Genomic DNA, 19,036 nt, shown 5'->3' on the forward strand with positions numbered 1-19,036 from the left:
CCCATTTCATACGATGGAAATAAAACTCGCCGATTCTTACAATGCAATTCGGTGTACTACTTATTTCTTTGGGAGTTTTTTATTTATTAAATCGCTTATTCTGTGCATCACGATACCCTTAATGTGTACGTGTGTTTTTACGTGTGCACACGCAGAGAAAGAGTGCTGGTGTAAGTGGTCAACATAATCCACCACTCCCCTACAAACCTAGGGTTCAGGTTCACTGGCCATTCGCAGCCCCAGTGGCAAACTCTCCTCTTGGCCTCAGCTTCCTCGGTGTTAACTCAGCCTAAAATTCCCAATCTGGTGCATCGCGGTCGGCATCCACAGCGGAGAGACAAAGGCGACAAGGCACGTGCAATGTTAGCCACATTATCACTTTCTGCATGGTGCTCGTGTTAACAGGTACTCGCTAACAACACTTGTCCCCAAAGTTTGACTTTTAGAAGTATTTACATGTGTTTGGTGTTGTGTACACATTTTTCTCAAAAGGTTCTAATATTCTACCGGCTATAACAAATTAACCAGGATAGTTTATGATGATACAGCTACATTCGGGAGCTTAGCTTTTTAAATGTCAACGTGCACTGTGCATTGTGCACATGTAAGATCGGTCAAGAAGCTCTGATGTCAGACTGGAAATTAAAGGCGCATTAAAAAAACACGAGGGGGTGAAGAAGTGATACTACACTACGGACCTGCTGACCCGAGAATCCAATCCCCGGCAACTGACATCTGAACCAGGCCAGGGCACCTCCTTCATCAAGCTGCACTGACCAGACTGATCAAGCATAGTCACATAAACCCCCACGACTGACACATCATAGGCAGGCATTCACTCAACAGTGGACACACAAATGACGTACCATTATTCTTGTTGTTATATACGGACGAGGCTAATGCGAAGCTTGTTAGGAGCCACCCTGGTTATGCAGTACTTTTCCACATGCATATCATAATTCGTGGCCTTGGGGAGAAAACAAATATTTCTTGGCCCGGAGAAACTTACGTAAATTTTAGCTTTTTTTTTTGTGGGAACGCATTAGTTAATACGTTGGCCATCACAAAGCCAGGCTTTATTCACTGGCTCTGCTTACACTCCCACTGTGAGAATTACACTTCTCCATTCCCCCAATCATTCTAAGTGCAAACACTAGGATGAGAACCAAGCATCTTTTTTTCCCCGTCCATCCGGGCAAGCGTGCCCAGGACGGCAGTCTCACTTTGCCTAACCGGCTCGGTCAGCTGACAATACTAATGCATTTACCGGCGTGACCAGCAGCCTCTCCCGGCAACGGTGCCAACCCCCGTGGTTATTGGGCATGTGCTCGCAACGGCTCGACCAGGCCAAATCAAAATGATCGGTATTGATGGCGGGCGGGCGGACGGGGTTAAGCCAGGTTAGTAAAGCCAAACCCCATTAAATATTCACGTCACAGCTATATTGTGTTTCCTGTGACCAAATCACCCTGAATGGACCCGATCTCATCAGAGCTAGGGCAGCTAAGGTCTGCCGAGCCCAGTTGGATGAGAAGCTACTTGGAAATACACCAGTTTTGTAACCTTGGGCTGCGAGGTGGCCACGAGATGGCAGTATAGGAGGGGGTTTCTGAATGTTTATGTGGATCTTTGAATTGTTGTTGCCTCCTCAAATACATGGGCTCTCTCTGGCTGCTCTGGTTTCCTCCCACAAGGCAATACTCACCAAATGGGAATGGTCAAATATCCAAAGTAGGACCGTCCCGAAAAAAAACATTAAGATTAATTCAGGCCTACCTGGTTTAATAAGACATTATTATTATTGTAAAAAAAATTGTTTTATTATTGATTGATCCATGAAAGCTTCACCGGGTCTCAAGACTTTTTTTTTCCAGGGAGGGTCAAAATTGTGACTTTTAGCCAAACCATTTAAATCAGTGTTTTTCCTGTGGGAGCAAAACTACAGCGAGCAGAGCTAAACTCATCCCACGCAAGGGAGTAACAACACCCAAAGGTCCACGCAGATGAGTGCATGAGCCTTCTTGCTGTGCTGCCATCTTCTGACCACTATTAAAGGAACCGAGCAGGTTTGGGAGTATCCCAAACATGTGGCGAGCCACCCAGCCTTTGCCTTCGCAGGACTGGACGTGTATGTGATCCCGAAAAGAAGCTAACCGAGCTAAGCCAGGTTAACAAGTGAGCCTCGAACACATTCTCTTTACAGCAGTGATGTTTCTGCTTTAGTTTAATTCAATTTCACTTCAAATGTTACGTTACATTCTTCACGACCTCGTGCGTTTGGGTTGTCATAAATTGCACGCGTTTGAAATTTTCAGTTTCTAACCTTTGTTGCATAAACAGCGATGCACAAAATTGGGTGCAATTACAGAGCAATTCTACAAATAAAATGCCAGACCTGTGAAAAATGTGTAAGTGAAAATCCGTGTTAACCTCAGCGGCAAATAAATCCACTCCAACTCTCAAATTAAGCTTTGGGTAGCGCTCATCAGTGCGAGCAACCTTAAGCCAGTGGAGAGAAATTCCTGAGTCCTTTTACGAGAGCCAATCAATTGACAGAAACGCTGCATTTAAAAATAAATAATTACAAGTAATACTCTAACCACGTGTGAAATAAACATTTGCACACGGAAACACAATACATACCAAAAGTATGCACATAAAGGTGTGCACTAGAAACAGAGCAAAAAGAAACACTTCAATTGAAGAGGCAATTAACATGGCCTGTATAAACATTTACCAAGAGCTTGCATTAAACATGCAGAGTGTGCAAGTCAATAGTCCCGGAGCATCACAGTATCCACAGCATCCTGTCTTACCCCAGGTCCATTTACAGCTGTGCGTGTGGGCAAACCAATCTCTTAGCATCTTCATATGCAATCCTAACATTATCCTGCAGCAGTTTGGCCCACAGAGAGATGACGATTAAAAAAACTGAGAATAGGTTTTCCCCTTTTTTCTGGCAACAAAACAGCTGTGTCAAGATGTTAAAACACCAAACTGAAACCTTTTACAAGGAATCATGTCTGCATTAACCACAATACTTGTGGTCAGAATGCAAACAAAAAACTCTGAAAGTATATGCATTGTCTTTGAAACTGTTTGGTCCATACCAGAGACAGCTTTCTTTTGAGCCTTGTCTCAAACGGTATTAGACCAGAGGACGCCAAAAGGCGTACTAACACAAGTATCGTGGTTAATGCAGACATGATTCCTTGTAAAAGGTTTCAGTTTGGTGTTTTAACATCTTAACACCTATTCTTGGTTCTTTCGGTAAAGTCACGTTGAAGGGAAACAATAAAATAATAAAATATATATATAAAACAATACAATTCTCACGACGTTTCGCCTGCAACACAAGCAATCATCATCAGGCGTGAAAACCAACGGCTTGATGATGACTGCTTGTGTTGCAGTCGAAACGTCGTGAGAATTGTATTGTTTTATATATTTTTTATTATTTTATTGTTTCCCTTCAACGTGACTTTACCGAAAGAACCAAGAATATGAATCACTGCAGTCACGAAAGCTTTAAATCAAAATCTTAACACCTGTTTTGTTGCCAGTAAAAAGGGGAAAGCCTATTATCATATTTTGGTACTGGCAAAGGAGGTCCCATGATTAACAAACTATTCAACTATTTTTATTTTATTTTACCAGGTAAAACCTACTAAGCTATATAGCTGTTTTTCAGAAGAAACCTGGACACAGATGATAGCTCAACAAAGTGGCTTATCACGTGGAGATATATAGCAGCCAAATACTGTAAACGCACGCCGATTCGAAATACAGAGGGAAAAACCAGAGGACCTGGAGAAAAATCCATGCTACCACACGAAGAGAGAACATGCAAACTCAAAATACAGTTTTTAGGGTCAGGATCAAACGCACGACCTCCTGCATACCACGCGAGGTAATTAACATCTCGCCACCATAGCCCCCTCTGTGCTCGTACCAAGGTACAATAAGTACAGAAGCGCTCGTATCCGCAAGCACCAAGTAATATTTTTCCCAGTTTCAGCCAAGATATTAGGGGGCTGCCAAAGGGAAATCGAGCAGCATCCCATGGCTCAAGCGCTCCTGCTTGACCCGACTCGATTGTGCCAAGATGTCCTGGCACACAAACCACCCCGAATTACAAACAACACCAAAGACACTCCTGCGTCAGCACAACACACAGGCAACATACACTCTTTCATTAAAACGATTACATATGTAAAACAGCACGTATCCTCCGTGCGTGGCTTTTCACGGTTGTGCGGTCTCACGTCTCGGTGCGTTTTCATCAGGTTGTCGTTCGGCACGATGTCAGACGTTTGGCTGCACGTGCTGGGAACTCATTACTCATGGCAAGCGGAGCAAAACGTCGGACAATCGCGCCTAACAAACACGTGGTAACCACTCAAAAACATGCCCGAGAGCTATAGCTGCATTCCGTGGTTGGAGAACAAATCCGACCGGACTAGAACGGGAGATTCCAGCAGACGGAGGCAGGCAAGCCTAATTAAAAACACAAAACAAAAAGCGGCACGGATTCACAATAAAGTTTTTTTTCCCCGAGCGCGCGACGCACCTAGTAGGAGGGCAGCTCCTTCGCTCCCGCACGCCTGCACCTCGGAGGCACTGCACGGCACGGACGAACAGAGCAGAGACTGCATGCCTACCCACGCCAACGGCAGAACCGCATGCCGGGCCGACACCGGCGCACGGGCAGGCGTGCAAAGCACTACCGGGCCCACAGACCAGACCACAGACCGGACCACCGACCGGACTGCCACCTGACCGGCCAACCGGCTGGGTGGCGGACGGACCAATGGATGGAATGAACGAACGAGAGCGAGCACAGCGGTCGCGGAGCGAGGGTTGGAGAGAGGGAGGGAGGAGGAGCGAGGGAGAGCGTGGCGGTAGCAGGGACCGAGAAACGGATTAGGATGAGCGCTTGCGCGCGTGCCAGTGAACGCACGTGCGCATGTGTGTACGGACGTGAACGCAAATCTGTGCGTGCGTAAGCCTTGCACACATACGTAGACACGCGCACACGCACAGCCGGGGGGGAGGGGCTCTCGCGCACGGACACAACAAGCCTGCCCCGTGTGTGTGCATGCTGTGGTTCACAACGTTGTCAATGTCACTCCCAATTTAACTATAATGGTACTCATCAAAACCGTGACCAACATAGTCATTCCATTATCTAATGCGTATTTCCTGAATTTGATGCCACAAAGAGCCACTCTGTCTCACGGACGGACAGACAGACACACACACATCCAACGTGAAACATAAACTCAGAGCAACAAACAACCACAACAACAAAAAAAACGGGCACAGGATCTTGTTTTTTTTCACAGCGGCACAGCAATGCAGCATAGACAGACGCGCGGGCAGGCGCTCCTTCAAGGATGATGTAATGCTACGTCTGGCTGTTGAGGCATTGGGCAGCTCGCTGACGTTAATTGTTGTAATATGCGGCGATTTTTTTCAGTCACACTGCACAAGGGGGGAGGAGGCGAGGATGGCGAGGTAAGGATTCCACACGGGTCCGTGTTACCGCGACTAAAATGTAATCGCGTGCGTATCGTGATCATCCAAATCCCTTGACTCATTTCTCAGGGGGGGGAAGAAAAAAAAGCCAAAATTTAGTGGTCAGGTTTTTTTTTGCACTCGAGCCCTGCTATCCTGGAACGACGTGCATCAACCCAGAGAATACCCACAAACCCGAGGTGGACACATATATATAAAACAGTCCCCAAGTCGCTGCGATATGATCAGCGACCTACTTGCTGTACCGTTTGCCGCACGCAGGACACCTGGTGGGGGTTTCAGGCTCGCACGCGCGCAAAGGAACAAGTCAACGCTCGCTATTCCGCAGGCACCGATTCATTATGCATGAACCAAAGCCAAGGCACATCAAGGATGTAAACAAAAGCGGATTTTTTTATTACGATGAGAAGGCGATACAAATCTCATTCGTCGTCCTTAAACTCTTTCACGGAACTCAGGTCCCTCCTACACGAACTCCTACTCTCCCTTTCGTGAACAATATATTACAGTCAACTCTTGATTATCTGGCATAACAGAGCCCGGAAAAAGAAAAAAACCGCGGGCCGTTGCCAAACATTGGCATCAGTGGGTGGACTATTAAACACATAATTTAAATGTTCGCTTATATACCCAGGCGTGTCTGGGATAATCCAGCCACGAATAATCTCGTTAACTCCATCCACTGTTGCAGCCTCCAATGGGATGCTGCTGTTGCTCTTGTGCTGCTCACATTGTCTAGAACGGCCTTGTCCTTGCTGCCTGTCTCCCACACTCTTGAGCAGTGAGAATTGGGAACAGGTCTGGGACGTCACTGTTGCTGTATGACTCACAATCAGGAAGTGGCGATATGAAATGTCGGTCGGGAGATCAGCTTCCATTATTGCTGAAAAATATATAACGATTTGTATTCATGAAAAAAGACTAAACTGAGTCTCAAGACTGCACACCTCTTGAACACTTCATAACCCAGCAAGTTGAGTATTTTCACAAATCTACATCGTCCACCAACCCTCGCCTCCAAGGCGCCAGATTGTAAGTATGCAATACATTATAGGAAGATCGAGTGCTTGTCTTATTTCGTGCCTTGCCCCCACCATAGTAATGTGGAATTTCGACCTTTGGCTGAATTGAGATACGCCCTAGATAAAGGAATGTTGGCAGTGTACACATTTGTCTATACTGCAGCTCATTTATGACCTTCAATAAAAAAAATGTTGGTTTTTTTCTACCAGAAAGTGTTAAAACTGTTAATAAACGCAATGGATCTGACAAATGTATTTGCGAAAAATTTGCAATCAAAACACCACTAGTCTGCAGCAAAATGCAACTTAAAATCAAACACAGTAATGCAAAGCCAATGGCAGCAGGGTAATAGCATCCATGCATCAGTCCTCCCAGACAAGCCTGGATAGATGGGCAGTGCTCCCCTAGGCTGCTGTAAATAATTGTAAATTATGGGACTAATTCCATTGCTGATATTAAAAATGGAATTGCAAACACGATTCACGGTTGACTAAGTGTCACTTGTGTTGGCAGCAAACACATAAATCAAGGGCGGCAAACTGGACGTCAGATAAATTAAATGGAGTTAATAATATTTAGTTTACAGCTTTATCTGTTACATAACACCACGGCCTATTACATGTTATAGTAGCATGTTTGACTTTTGTCAATCCACTGCCATATGAGGGGTGTGTGGATGGGGGGAGGATTATTTGACCATACTTCACCACGTTGGTTAGTGCTGGTTGGTGAAGGCGGGGGAGCTAAATAAATGAGAGCATAGAAGTACAGTGCAACAACAGATTATTGTAGCAGTGGCCTCGGCTGCCATCACGTAGCCCAACAGCTCTTATCACAATCTGTGGGCGGTGGTTACCAATGGAATGTTTGGTCGATGCCACTTTGCGGGAGTTTTTTTTTCCATTGGAGTCCACTTCTGACCCCATGTCGTGTGGATTACGGGTAATGATATTCAGTTGCTCCTACAGATTGCTTGATAAGCAGCTTTGAATTCCGCACACCCCGGTAAGCACACCCTGGTAAAGACACCAAAATAAAACAACACAGTGATGGGTGCACTGACACACTCTTAAAATTCAGCATTTCCACAGCCTGGCAAGACTTCCAAATTGCAAGAACAAGATTCGTGAATTGTGTTATGGCACAAACGGCAGGACAATGGAAGTACAAAATGTGCCGTGCAGAATCAAATCAATGTACTTTTTGAAGGGATACTACTGCAGTGAGTCAACTGACTCACAGACGTACTCTTTGGAGGCAACACATTTATTAATACCAACACCAAGGGGTAACTGCCCCTTCACCAGATAACAACCTATGGTGGTGGACCACCAAGCTAACTACACTAATTACACCGCAACTAGCTACGTAACCACCAGGCTAACTGCACTAATTACACGGTAACTAGCTACATACCCACCAAGCTAACTACACTAATTACACAGCAACTAGCTACGTAAACACCAAACTAACTACACTAATTACACTGTAACTAGCTACGTGTCCACCAGGCTAACTACACTAATTACACGGTAACTAGCTACGTAACCACGAGGCTAACTACACTAATTACACGGTAACTAGCTACGTGACCACCAGGCTAACTACACTAATTACACCGTACCTAGCTACGTAACCACCAGGCTAACTGCACTAATTACACGGTAACTAGCTACGTAACCACCAGGCTAACTGCACTAATTACACAGCAACTAGCTACGTAACCACCAGGCTAACTACACTAATTACACTGTAACTAGCTACGTGTCCATCAGGCTAACTACACTAATTACACGGTAACTAGCTACGTAACCACCAGGCTAACTACACTAATTACACGGTAACTAGCTACGTGACCACCAGGCTAACTGCACTAATTACACGGTAACTAGCTACGTAACCACCAGGCTAACTACACTAATTACACGGTAACTAGCTACGTGACCACCAGGCTAACTGCACTAATTACACCGTAACTAGCTACATGGCCACCAGGCTAACTACACTAATTACACCGTAACTAGGTACGTCACCACCAGGCTAATTGCACTAATTACACCGTAACTAGCTACGTCACCACCAGGCTAACTGCACTAATTACACCATAACTAGCTACGTAACCACCAGGCTAACTACACTAATTACACCGTAACTAGCTACGTGTCCACCAGGCTAACTACACTAATTACACCGTAACTAGCTACGTGACCACCAGGCTAACTACACTAATTACACCGTAACTAGCTACGTAACCACCAGGCCAACTACACTAATTACAGGGTAACTAGCTACGTAACCACCAGGCTAACTACACTAATTACACCGTAACTAGCTACGTAACCACCAGGCTAACTACACCAATTACACCGTAACTAGCTACGTGTCCACCAGGCTAACTACACTAATTACACCGTAACTAGCTACGTCACCACCAGGCTAACTACACTAATTACACCGTAACTAGCTACGTCACCACCAGGCTAACTACACTAATTACACCGTAACTTGCTACGTAACCACCAGGCTAACTGCACTAATTACACGGTAACTAGCTACGTGACCACCAGGCTAACTAGACTAATTACACCGTAACTAGCTATGTGACCACCAGGCTAACTACACTAATTACACTAACTAGCTACGTGACCACCAGGATAACTACACTAATCACACCGTAACTAGCTACGTAACCACCAGGCTAACTACACTAATTACACGGTAACTATCTACGTAACCACCAGGCTAACTACACTAATTACACCGTAACTAGCTACGTCACCACCAGGCTAACTACACTAATTACACCGTAACTTGCTACGTAACCACCAGGCTAACTGCACTAATTACACGGTAACTAGCTACGTGACCACCAGGCTAACTAGACTAATTACACCGTAACTAGCTATGTGACCACCAGGCTAACTACACTAATTACACTGTAACTAGCTACGTGACCACCAGGATAACTACACTAATCACACCGTAACTAGCTACGTAACCACCAGGCTAACTACACTAATTACACGGTAACTAGCTACGTAACCACCAGGCTAACTACACTAATTACACCGTAACTAGCTACGTGTCCACCAGGCTAACTACACTAATTACATGGTAACTAGCTACATGGCCACCAGGCTAACTACACTAATTACACCGTAACTAGCTACGTCACCACCAGGCTAACTACACTAATTACACTGTAACTAGCTACGTGTCCACCAGGCTAACTACACTAATTACACAGTAACTAGCTACGTAACCACCAGGCTAACTACACTAATTACACGGTAACTAGCTACGTGACCACCAGGCTAACTACACTAATTACACCGTAACTAGCTACGTAACCACCAGGCTAACTACACTAATTACACGGTAACTAGCTATGTGACCACCAGGCTAACTACACTAATTACAACGTAACTAGCTACGTAACCACCAGGCTAACTACACTAATTATACCGTAACTAGCTACGTAACCACCAGGCTAACTACACTAATTACGCGGTAACTAGCTACGTAACCATTAGGCTAACTACACTAATTACACGGTAACTAGCTACGTAACCACCAGGCTAACTGCACTAATTACACGGTAACTAGCTACGTGTCCACCAGGCTAACTGCACTAATTACACCGTAACTAGCTACGTCACCACCAGGCTAACTACACTAATTACACCGTAATTAGCTACGTAACCACCAGGCTAACTACACTAATTACACGGTAACTAGCTACGTAACCACCAGGCTAACTGCACTAATTACACGGTAACTAGCTACGTAACCACCAGGCTAACTACACTAATTGCACGGTAACTAGCTACGTAACCACCAGGCTAACTACACTAATTACACCGTAACTAGCTACATGGCCACCAGGCTAACTACACTAATTACACCGTAACTAGCTACGTCACCACCAGGCTAACTACACTAATTACACTGTAACTAGCTACGTGTCCACCAGGCTAACTACACTAATTACACGGTAACTAGCTACATAACCACCAGGCTAACTACACCAATTACACGGTAACTAGCTATGTGACCACCAGGCTAACACTAATTACACGGTAACTAGCTACGTAACCACCAGGCTAACTACACTAATTACACTGTAACTAGCTACGTGTCCACCAGGCTAACTACACTAATTACACGGTAACTAGCTACGTAACCACCAGGCTAACTACACTAATTACACGGTAACTAGCTACGTGACCACCAGGCTAACTACACTAATTACACCGTAACTAGCTACGTAACCACCAGGCTAACTACACTAATTACATGGTAACTAGCTATGTGACCACCAGGCTAACTACACTAATTACACCGTAACTAGCTACGTAACCACCAGGCTAACTACACTAATTACACGGTAACTAGCTATGTGACCACCAGGCTAACTACACTAATTACAACGTAACTAGCTACGTAACCACCAGGCTAACTACACTAATTATACCGTAACTAGCTACGTAACCACCAGGCTAACTACACTAATTACACGGTAACTAGCTACGTAACCACCAGGCTAACTGCACTAATTACACGGTAACTAGCTACGTGTCCACCAGGCTAACTGCACTAATTACACCGTAACTAGCTACGTCACCACCAGGCTAACTACACTAATTACACCGTAATTAGCACGTAACCACCAGGCTACCTACACTAATTACACGGTAACTAGCTACGTAACCACCAGGCTAACTACACTAATTACACGGTAACTAGCTACGTAACCACCAGGCTAACTACACAAATTGCACGGTAACTAGCTACGTAACCACCAGGCTAACTACACTAATTACACGGTAACTAGCTACGTAACCACCAGGCTAACTACACTAATTACACCGTAACTAGCTACGTTACCACTAGGCTAACTGCACTAATTACACCGTAACTAGCTACGTAACCACCAGGCTAACTACACTAATTACACCGTAACTAGCTACGTAACCACCAGGCTAACTACACTAATTACACCGTAACTAGCTACATAACCACCAGGCTAACTACACTAATTACACGGCAACTAGCTATGTGACCACCAGGCTAACACTAATTACACGGTAACTAGCTACGTAACCACCAGGCTAACTACACTAATTACACTGTAACTAGCTACGTGTCCACCAGGCTAACTACACTAATTACACGGTAACTAGCTACGTAACCACCAGGCTAACTACACTAATTACACGGTAACTAGCTACGTGACCACCAGGCTAACTACACTAATTACACCGTAACTAGCTACGTAACCACCAGGCTAACTACACTAATTACACGGTAACTAGCTACGTAACCACCAGGCTAACTACACTAATTACGCGGTAACTAACTACGTAACCATCAGGCTAACTACACTAATTACACGGTAACTAGCTACGTAACCACCAGGCTAACTGCACTAATTACACGGTAACTAGCTACGTGTCCACCAGGCTAACTGCACTAATTACACCGTAACTAGCTACGTCACCACCAGGCTAACTACACTAATTACACCGTAATTAGCTACGTAACCACCAGGCTAACTACACTAATTACACGGTAACTAGCTACGTAATCACCAGGCTAACTACACTAATTACACGGTAACTAGCTACGTAACCACCAGGCTAACTACACTAATTGCACGGTAACTAGCTACGTAACCACCAGGCTAACTACACTAATTACACGGTAACTAGCTACGTAACCACCAGGCTAACTACACTAATTACACCGTAACTAGCTACGTTACCACCAGGCTAACTGCACTAATTACACCGTAACTAGCTACGTAACCACCAGGCTAACTACACTAATTACACCGTAACTAGCTACGTAACCACCAGGCTAACTACACTAATTACATGGTAACTAGCTATGTGACCACCAGGCTAACTACACTAATTACACCGTAACTAGCTACGTAACCACCAGGCTAACTACACTAATTACATGGTAACTAGCTATGTGACCACCAGGCTAACTACACTAATTACACCGTAACTAGCTACGTAACCACCAGGCTAACTACACTAATTACACGGTAACTAGCTATGTGACCACCAGGCTAACTACACTAATTACAACGTAACTAGCTACGTAACCACCAGGCTAACTACACTAATTATACCGTAACTAGCTACGTAACCACCAGGCTAACTACACTAATTACACCGTAACTAGCTACGTAACCACCAGGCTAACTACACTAATTACACCGTAACTAGCTACGTAACCACCAGGCTAACTACACTAATTACACGGTAACTAGCTACGTAACCAACAGGCTAACTCACTAATTACACCGTAACTAGCTATGTGACCACCAGGCTAACTACACTAATTACACGGTAAATAGCTACGTAACCACCAGGCTAACTACACTAATTACACCGTAACTAGCTATGTGACCACCAGGCTAACTACACTAATTACAACGTAACTAGCTACGTAACCACCAGGCTAACTACACTAATTACATGGTAACTAGCTATGTGACCACCAGGCTAACTACACTAATTACACCGTAACTAGCTACGTAACCACCAGGCTAACTACACTAATTACATGGTAACTAGCTATGTGACCACCAGGCTAACTACACTAATTACACCGTAACTAGCTACGTAACCACCAGGCTAACTACACTAATTACACGGTAACTAGCTATGTGACCACCAGGCTAACTACACTAATTACAACGTAACTAGCTACGTAACCACCAGGCTAACTACACTAATTATACCGTAACTAGCTACGTAACCACCAGGCTAACTACACTAATTACACCGTAACTAGCTACGTAACCACCAGGCTAACTACACTAATTACACCGTAACTAGCTACGTAACCAACAGGCTAACTCACTAATTACACCGTAACTAGCTATGTGACCACCAGGCTAACTACACTAATTACACGGTAAATAGCTACGTAACCACCAGGCTAACTACACTAATTACACCGTAACTAGCTATGTGACCACCAGGCTAACTACACTAATTACAACGTAACTAGCTACGTAACCACCAGGCTAACTACACTAATTACACGGTAACTAGCTACGTAACCACCAGGCTAACTACACTAATTACACCGTAACTAGCTACGTAACCACCAGGCTAACTACACTAATTACAACGTAACTAGCTACAACGGACCGGACCACAGCTTGGGTCCAGGTCCACGTGTTGGAGAGTTTGTAGGACGTAGAACGAAGATTTCTTCAGGATGAAAAACAGCAGCCGGTCCCTCTGGGGGACCCGGCTTTTATCCTCTGGGGCGTGGCTGGCTCCGCCCTTAGCCACGACCACCTTCTAGAATCCTCGAGCAGAATATCGACCCTGACACATGACCACCCCTAGCCCCCATCTGGGGACCCTGTGTAGACTTCACCGGTCACGTGTCCCTCGGGGTCAACCAGAGTGCCATGGCCCTTAGTAACCCCATTCCCATGGCCGGCACTCTCATACCCCATCCTGTAGGGGTCGGCACCGCACGCAGAGCGTGGTGCCACTCAGCACTGTCGGACAGCGCTCACCGAGCCCCTAGAGGGGCGGTACACTGCGACCCACATCCACGTGGTGCCCGCGATGTCGCAACATCACACGCCGTGCCTCTCTCGGGCCGGCATTACACGGTGACATCCGCAATGTCACTAACACATTAACCTTTCTCTTTCACTTTGGAGAACAGAAAGAGCGTGTGGGTTTTCGGCCTTGGCAGGGCTGTGCTATCCATTCTAATGCTGCGATGCATCTCCACCTTAATAATGCAAGGCATTCCCTTATTGAGCGGTCCGGCGATGTCCGGACGATTCCTTTGCAGCTGCAACGTTGCCCCCTAGCGTTTTGCCGTCACTAAAATACTGTAGGCGTGATCATCGGATTACAAGTAATTAAATGTAAAAGAAGCGTGGAGAAGACGGGCACAAGCTGAGACTTACACTGAGAAACAGGGAGAGAGGAGCATGTGGATCAGGGAAAGAACACAAATCGGACACATCACACAGACTTGCAAGAACATATCCTTTAGAAGGGATAATAGGTATCAATGGGCAAGATGAGTAATGGAATGGTAGCCAAAGGAGATAATACATCAAAAGGCCAGATAACCGCAAAGATGAAGCATTGATTTTAGTTCATGTGCAGAATAGAGATGGACTGTCATCGCAGGACCTAAGGATGGTGAAGACATGGGAAGGCCTTCATCCAGCCGTGGACAGACAAATGGACGATCATGATGTTCTTCTTTGGTTCTTTCGGTAAAGTTCTTTCGGTAAAGTCAAAAAAGATCATGATGTTGATTAGTCCAAAAACCACCTGAGCCTTTAGGAATATTTTCCAGGCAAAGAAAAAAATCATCACAAACAATGCAGACAATTCGACAACAAGACCCTGGAATCGCTTTCATGCCTCTTATATATATACCTGTTGAAAATTCTACACCTGTCCTTCAAGGTCAACTCCAACAGTGTCATCGCCACCAACCGACTTGGGTGTCCACCGCCCTCCTTCAACCTGCAACACGTGGCCTAAACTCATCGTGTCCTGCTATTCACGATTACACCTACGACAACTCTTCCTTGCCAAATACTGTTCACAAATTTCCAACTTGCTTACCCTATCGTTCCGAGAAAGAGACGTAACAACACAGCACGCTCATGTGCGATTATTGAAAAGAGTCGGGGGTGCAATCCTGACGGAGAATCACGATGACAAAGGTGTTGTTATTTGTCGTGAGAACAAAGCTGGCAATGTCGCACCGCCGCTGCTGTACACGTTAGCTGGAGGGCTTAGCACAACACATAAATACATGAGCACAGTAATGAGCGCATGATGAATAAATCACCTCTTCCCACGGCCCACAACCCCCTCCCTCTGTGCTCAAAGCCCCAGTGAATGGACTGACTGTTTGCTAGACGTGATTAATGATAATCCCAATAGGGCAACAACGGAGCAATTATGAGACATCATTAACGCTTTCCTGTGCAGCTGCAATATAATTATTGGTGTATTCACACATCGTCCTATTTACTGGTAAAGTGAACACACGTGTGCATTCAACGATTGCTGGCCCAAATAGAGTTTTACGGTACAAGCTGCTACTACGAACAAAGATCCCCGTATAACCTGAACAGACTGTTGGGGGCAAGTGCTGTGAGGGAGCACCTCCGAAGGTCCACACGGCACACCAGGGGGTGGGTGGCCAGCACCACGCACGACCGCCTTCGTCTCCCCAGGGGCGACGTTGACCGCACACCGCACTAGGTACGCATTTGAGGCTGAGTCGACCTAGGGGAGGAGTCCCAGGACCGATTCAGATCATCGTCACTGGTGTTGGCCGTGAGCGGGACTCGAACTCGAGTCGCCGGGTTCGTAGCGCAGTGCACTAACCGTTGCACTACTGCTCCCCACAAGCTGAAAGCACACACACACACATGAATGCAATCCAGGTCTCGTTAAAATCCCATTAACATGACATCCCACTCACAGTGCACTCGTTCACATGTCATAAGTCCAGCTCCCATCTCAAGCTCTCATCTGTGTTTATATGATTGTAATCGCTCATCCGCTGCTCCGATAGTCTGGAAAGCGGCCTGCTCCTTGCTCCGCGAATATCTGCCGATCTGTTTATAGTATTTAAACAACATTTTACTTCGTATATGCCATGTGATTTATCGCAGTAATAGCCGTACACTTTATCCATGAAAGCTTCACCAAGTCTCGATTTAAAGCTTTCGTGACTGCAAGGATTCATCTTCTTTGGTTCTTTCGGTAAAGTCACGTAGAATGATAATAAAATAAAATAACACAATAAAATTCTCACGACGTTTCGGCCACAACACAATAAAATTCTCACTACGTCGTGAGAAATTTGTTATTTTATTTTATTAATTTATTCTCATTCTACGTGACTTTACCGAAAGAACCAAAGAAGACTTCACCAAGTCTCAAAGATGTGTTTTTTTTTATTATTCAGGAAGGTCCTGCATTGGGGCGTTTGGCCATTCCCATGTATAAATGTTGTGTCACTTATAACAATTACCATCACGAATGGTAAACATGTCACGTGATAGACATACACTAACAATATTTAGCACATTTCATGTAACCGTGTATATAAACAAATCACACAAGCGTGTATAGAACTGCAAATATGCATCTGTTTAAATTAATTACACAAAATCCCATACATTACACGTAAAATAATCGTCACACATGAAGATGCTTGATGCATCCTATTTATTTTTTAATTAAAATTGTCTTCCGTGGGCAGCGCTCATCCTGATCGGCGGCCGAGGAGGCAAAGCGCGTTCCACTTGTTATATTTATGGTGGCCAGTCTCTTCATGTGAAGCGCAACACGCAGATGGTGAAGTTGCTCGCGTTGTGGCACACGGAGTCGATGTAAAATAAAATATATATACCTTAAAACGCTAAAACGCCGATGCTCAGACCGAGGCGTTAGGCGTGGCGGACTCGGCCGAGACAGTGGGAGTGACAATTCCACATTCGCCTGGCGGGGATCAGCTTATCCAGCGGAGAAATTATTAATATCTTATATATACACACACGTTGCTGTTGTACCACGTAAATTGATTGGATTTAAAAAAAATCACATTGAAATAAATCGTTGACTTCTCATCTTCGTTAGCCATGAGTAAGTGGCGTTCACGCCACATCCCTGAGCAACTGCAAAGCCACTCTGGCATGAAGCGTCTCATACACAGAGTAAACGCAGCATCTGCAACGTTTATAAGTACTTTAATGCACACCTTGACTCCACAACCCACACATACACCCCACTTACCTGGCATTCTCTACGCGTGCCACGTGTCCCCGTGTGCAACGTAAACTTTCTCCGTCACTCGCAGCCCTCACAGCCGTCGATGAAGGGGGTCAGAGAGGAGGCGACATTGGCCGGGCCAGCACGGGGGGGGGGGGGGGGGTCATTGAGCAGACCGCAGCGGTTCGGGACTTGACTTGCAACCACGACCCCCTTGCGGCCTGGTCAAACTCCGCGAGCACCAGCCTCGCCTGGATCCGGTGCCGCTCGGGGGCCACCTAAGCCGGCGGCGCGCGCGCCGGGCAACCGGTGTCGCCTTCGAACGAGGTCGGCAGCTACATTTATTAACAAAAAAAGAGAGCCCGAGGGGGTTAAGCGAGTGATGTCCCTGTTGGTGGCCGTGTATGTTGTTGCGTTAGTTTTACGAGAGTTTGGAGAGAGGAGCTGATTAAACTCAGTGCCACCGCAGTGAAGAACTCCGTGGTTTAATATTTTAAAAAAAAAATCTCTTCCGGGTTTCGGCGAAGCAAGCGGGTGGGCGTGGCTCGCGGGTTGTATCAACAGCCGGTGGGCGTGGTCTTGAGGCTTTGATTGACAGCAGGCAGGACGGATAATAACGACACGTTATGTTAGAGAGAGTAGGGGATTTCTCAAACTAATATTGTCCATTGTAAATAGAGAGGTTGGGCGAGATCGCGTAAATATAAACGTGGCGTTAAACCCGCCACACCACCCGACGCAGCCAATTCGTACCTGTCAACCCTACACGATTTAGCCCGTATTCGATTTGGTGCTTTCGTGACTGCGGGAATTAATATTTGGGGTTTCTTTTCGGGTAAAGTCACGTCGAAATAAGAAAAAATAAAATTGCATAATATACGACGTTTCGATTGCAACACAAGCAATCATCATCAGGTAGAGGAAACACATAACCGCAGATTTCTATACAGACCTTAAGTAGAGGGAATTAACACAGATATACCAGGGGATACAGAGAGACGGAGCATCACACTAAATCAAACAGGGTTTAGCAAAATTTGGAAACTATGTAAAGCAACACAGACGGTCGGTTAAAACCAGACCATGCGTTAATTGTGTTTTAACCGACCGTCTGTGTTGCTTTACATAGTTTCCAAATTTTGCTAAACCCTGTTTGATTTAGTGTGATGCTCCGTCTCTCTGTATCCCCTGGTATATCTGTGTTAATTCCCCCTACTTAAGGTCTGTATAGAAATCTGCGGTTATATGTTTCCTCTACCTGATGATGATTGCTTGTGTTGCAATCGAAACGTCGTATATTATGTCATTTTATTTTGTCTTATTTCGACGTGACTTTACCGAAAAACCCAAAGATTAGCCCGTATTCTTGTACAGGGAAATTGAGTTTTCAGGTTCACACGGGGTAAAGCCGTTTCAATACGGGCAAAAAAAATGTGTCTATTTGTTTGTGTTTCTCCCTTGTGATGGGACTTTGTAGGATGAACGTTGAGATTTATAAGGGGCACGGGGTGACCAATAAGATCTGAATTGGTCTGTAATAAGATAGGCACTAATAAGGGGTTGACAGGTGTGCTAATTAGTAAGGTTTGTCACGTAAATAAAACGTGCCAATTAGTTACTACTTTAGCACACCGATTGTGGTGGAGAGTAAACCCACAACGACCACCAGCGAAACA

At 45.3% G+C, this 19,036-nt stretch overlaps 1 protein-coding gene across 2 annotated transcripts in view; it reads right to left on the reverse strand.

Moving 5' to 3' along the window:
- Window positions 1-17,894, reverse strand: part of LOC116941562 (protein EFR3 homolog B-like) — a 73,728-nt gene extending 55,834 nt beyond the window's left edge. Inside the window, exon 1 of one of the 2 annotated variants that reach the window (XM_032952737.2) lies at window positions 17,385-17,894. In XM_032952737.2, coding sequence (XP_032808628.1) covers window positions 17,385-17,391 — 7 coding nt within the window. In that variant the 5' untranslated portion in view covers window positions 17,392-17,894. Of the gene's footprint in view, window positions 1-4,570; window positions 8,173-17,384 lie in introns of those variants that run through there. The other variant, XM_032952735.2, reaches the window with a different exon arrangement.
- Between the last annotated feature and the right edge of the window lie 1,142 nt (window positions 17,895-19,036).

The sequence above is a fragment of the Petromyzon marinus genome, chromosome 12, assembly GCF_048934315.1.
Source record: "Petromyzon marinus isolate PM22_M1 ecotype Great Lakes invasive population chromosome 12, UKy_Petmar_22M1.pri1.0, whole genome shotgun sequence".
Classification (NCBI taxonomy): Eukaryota; Metazoa; Chordata; class Hyperoartia; order Petromyzontiformes; family Petromyzontidae; genus Petromyzon; species Petromyzon marinus.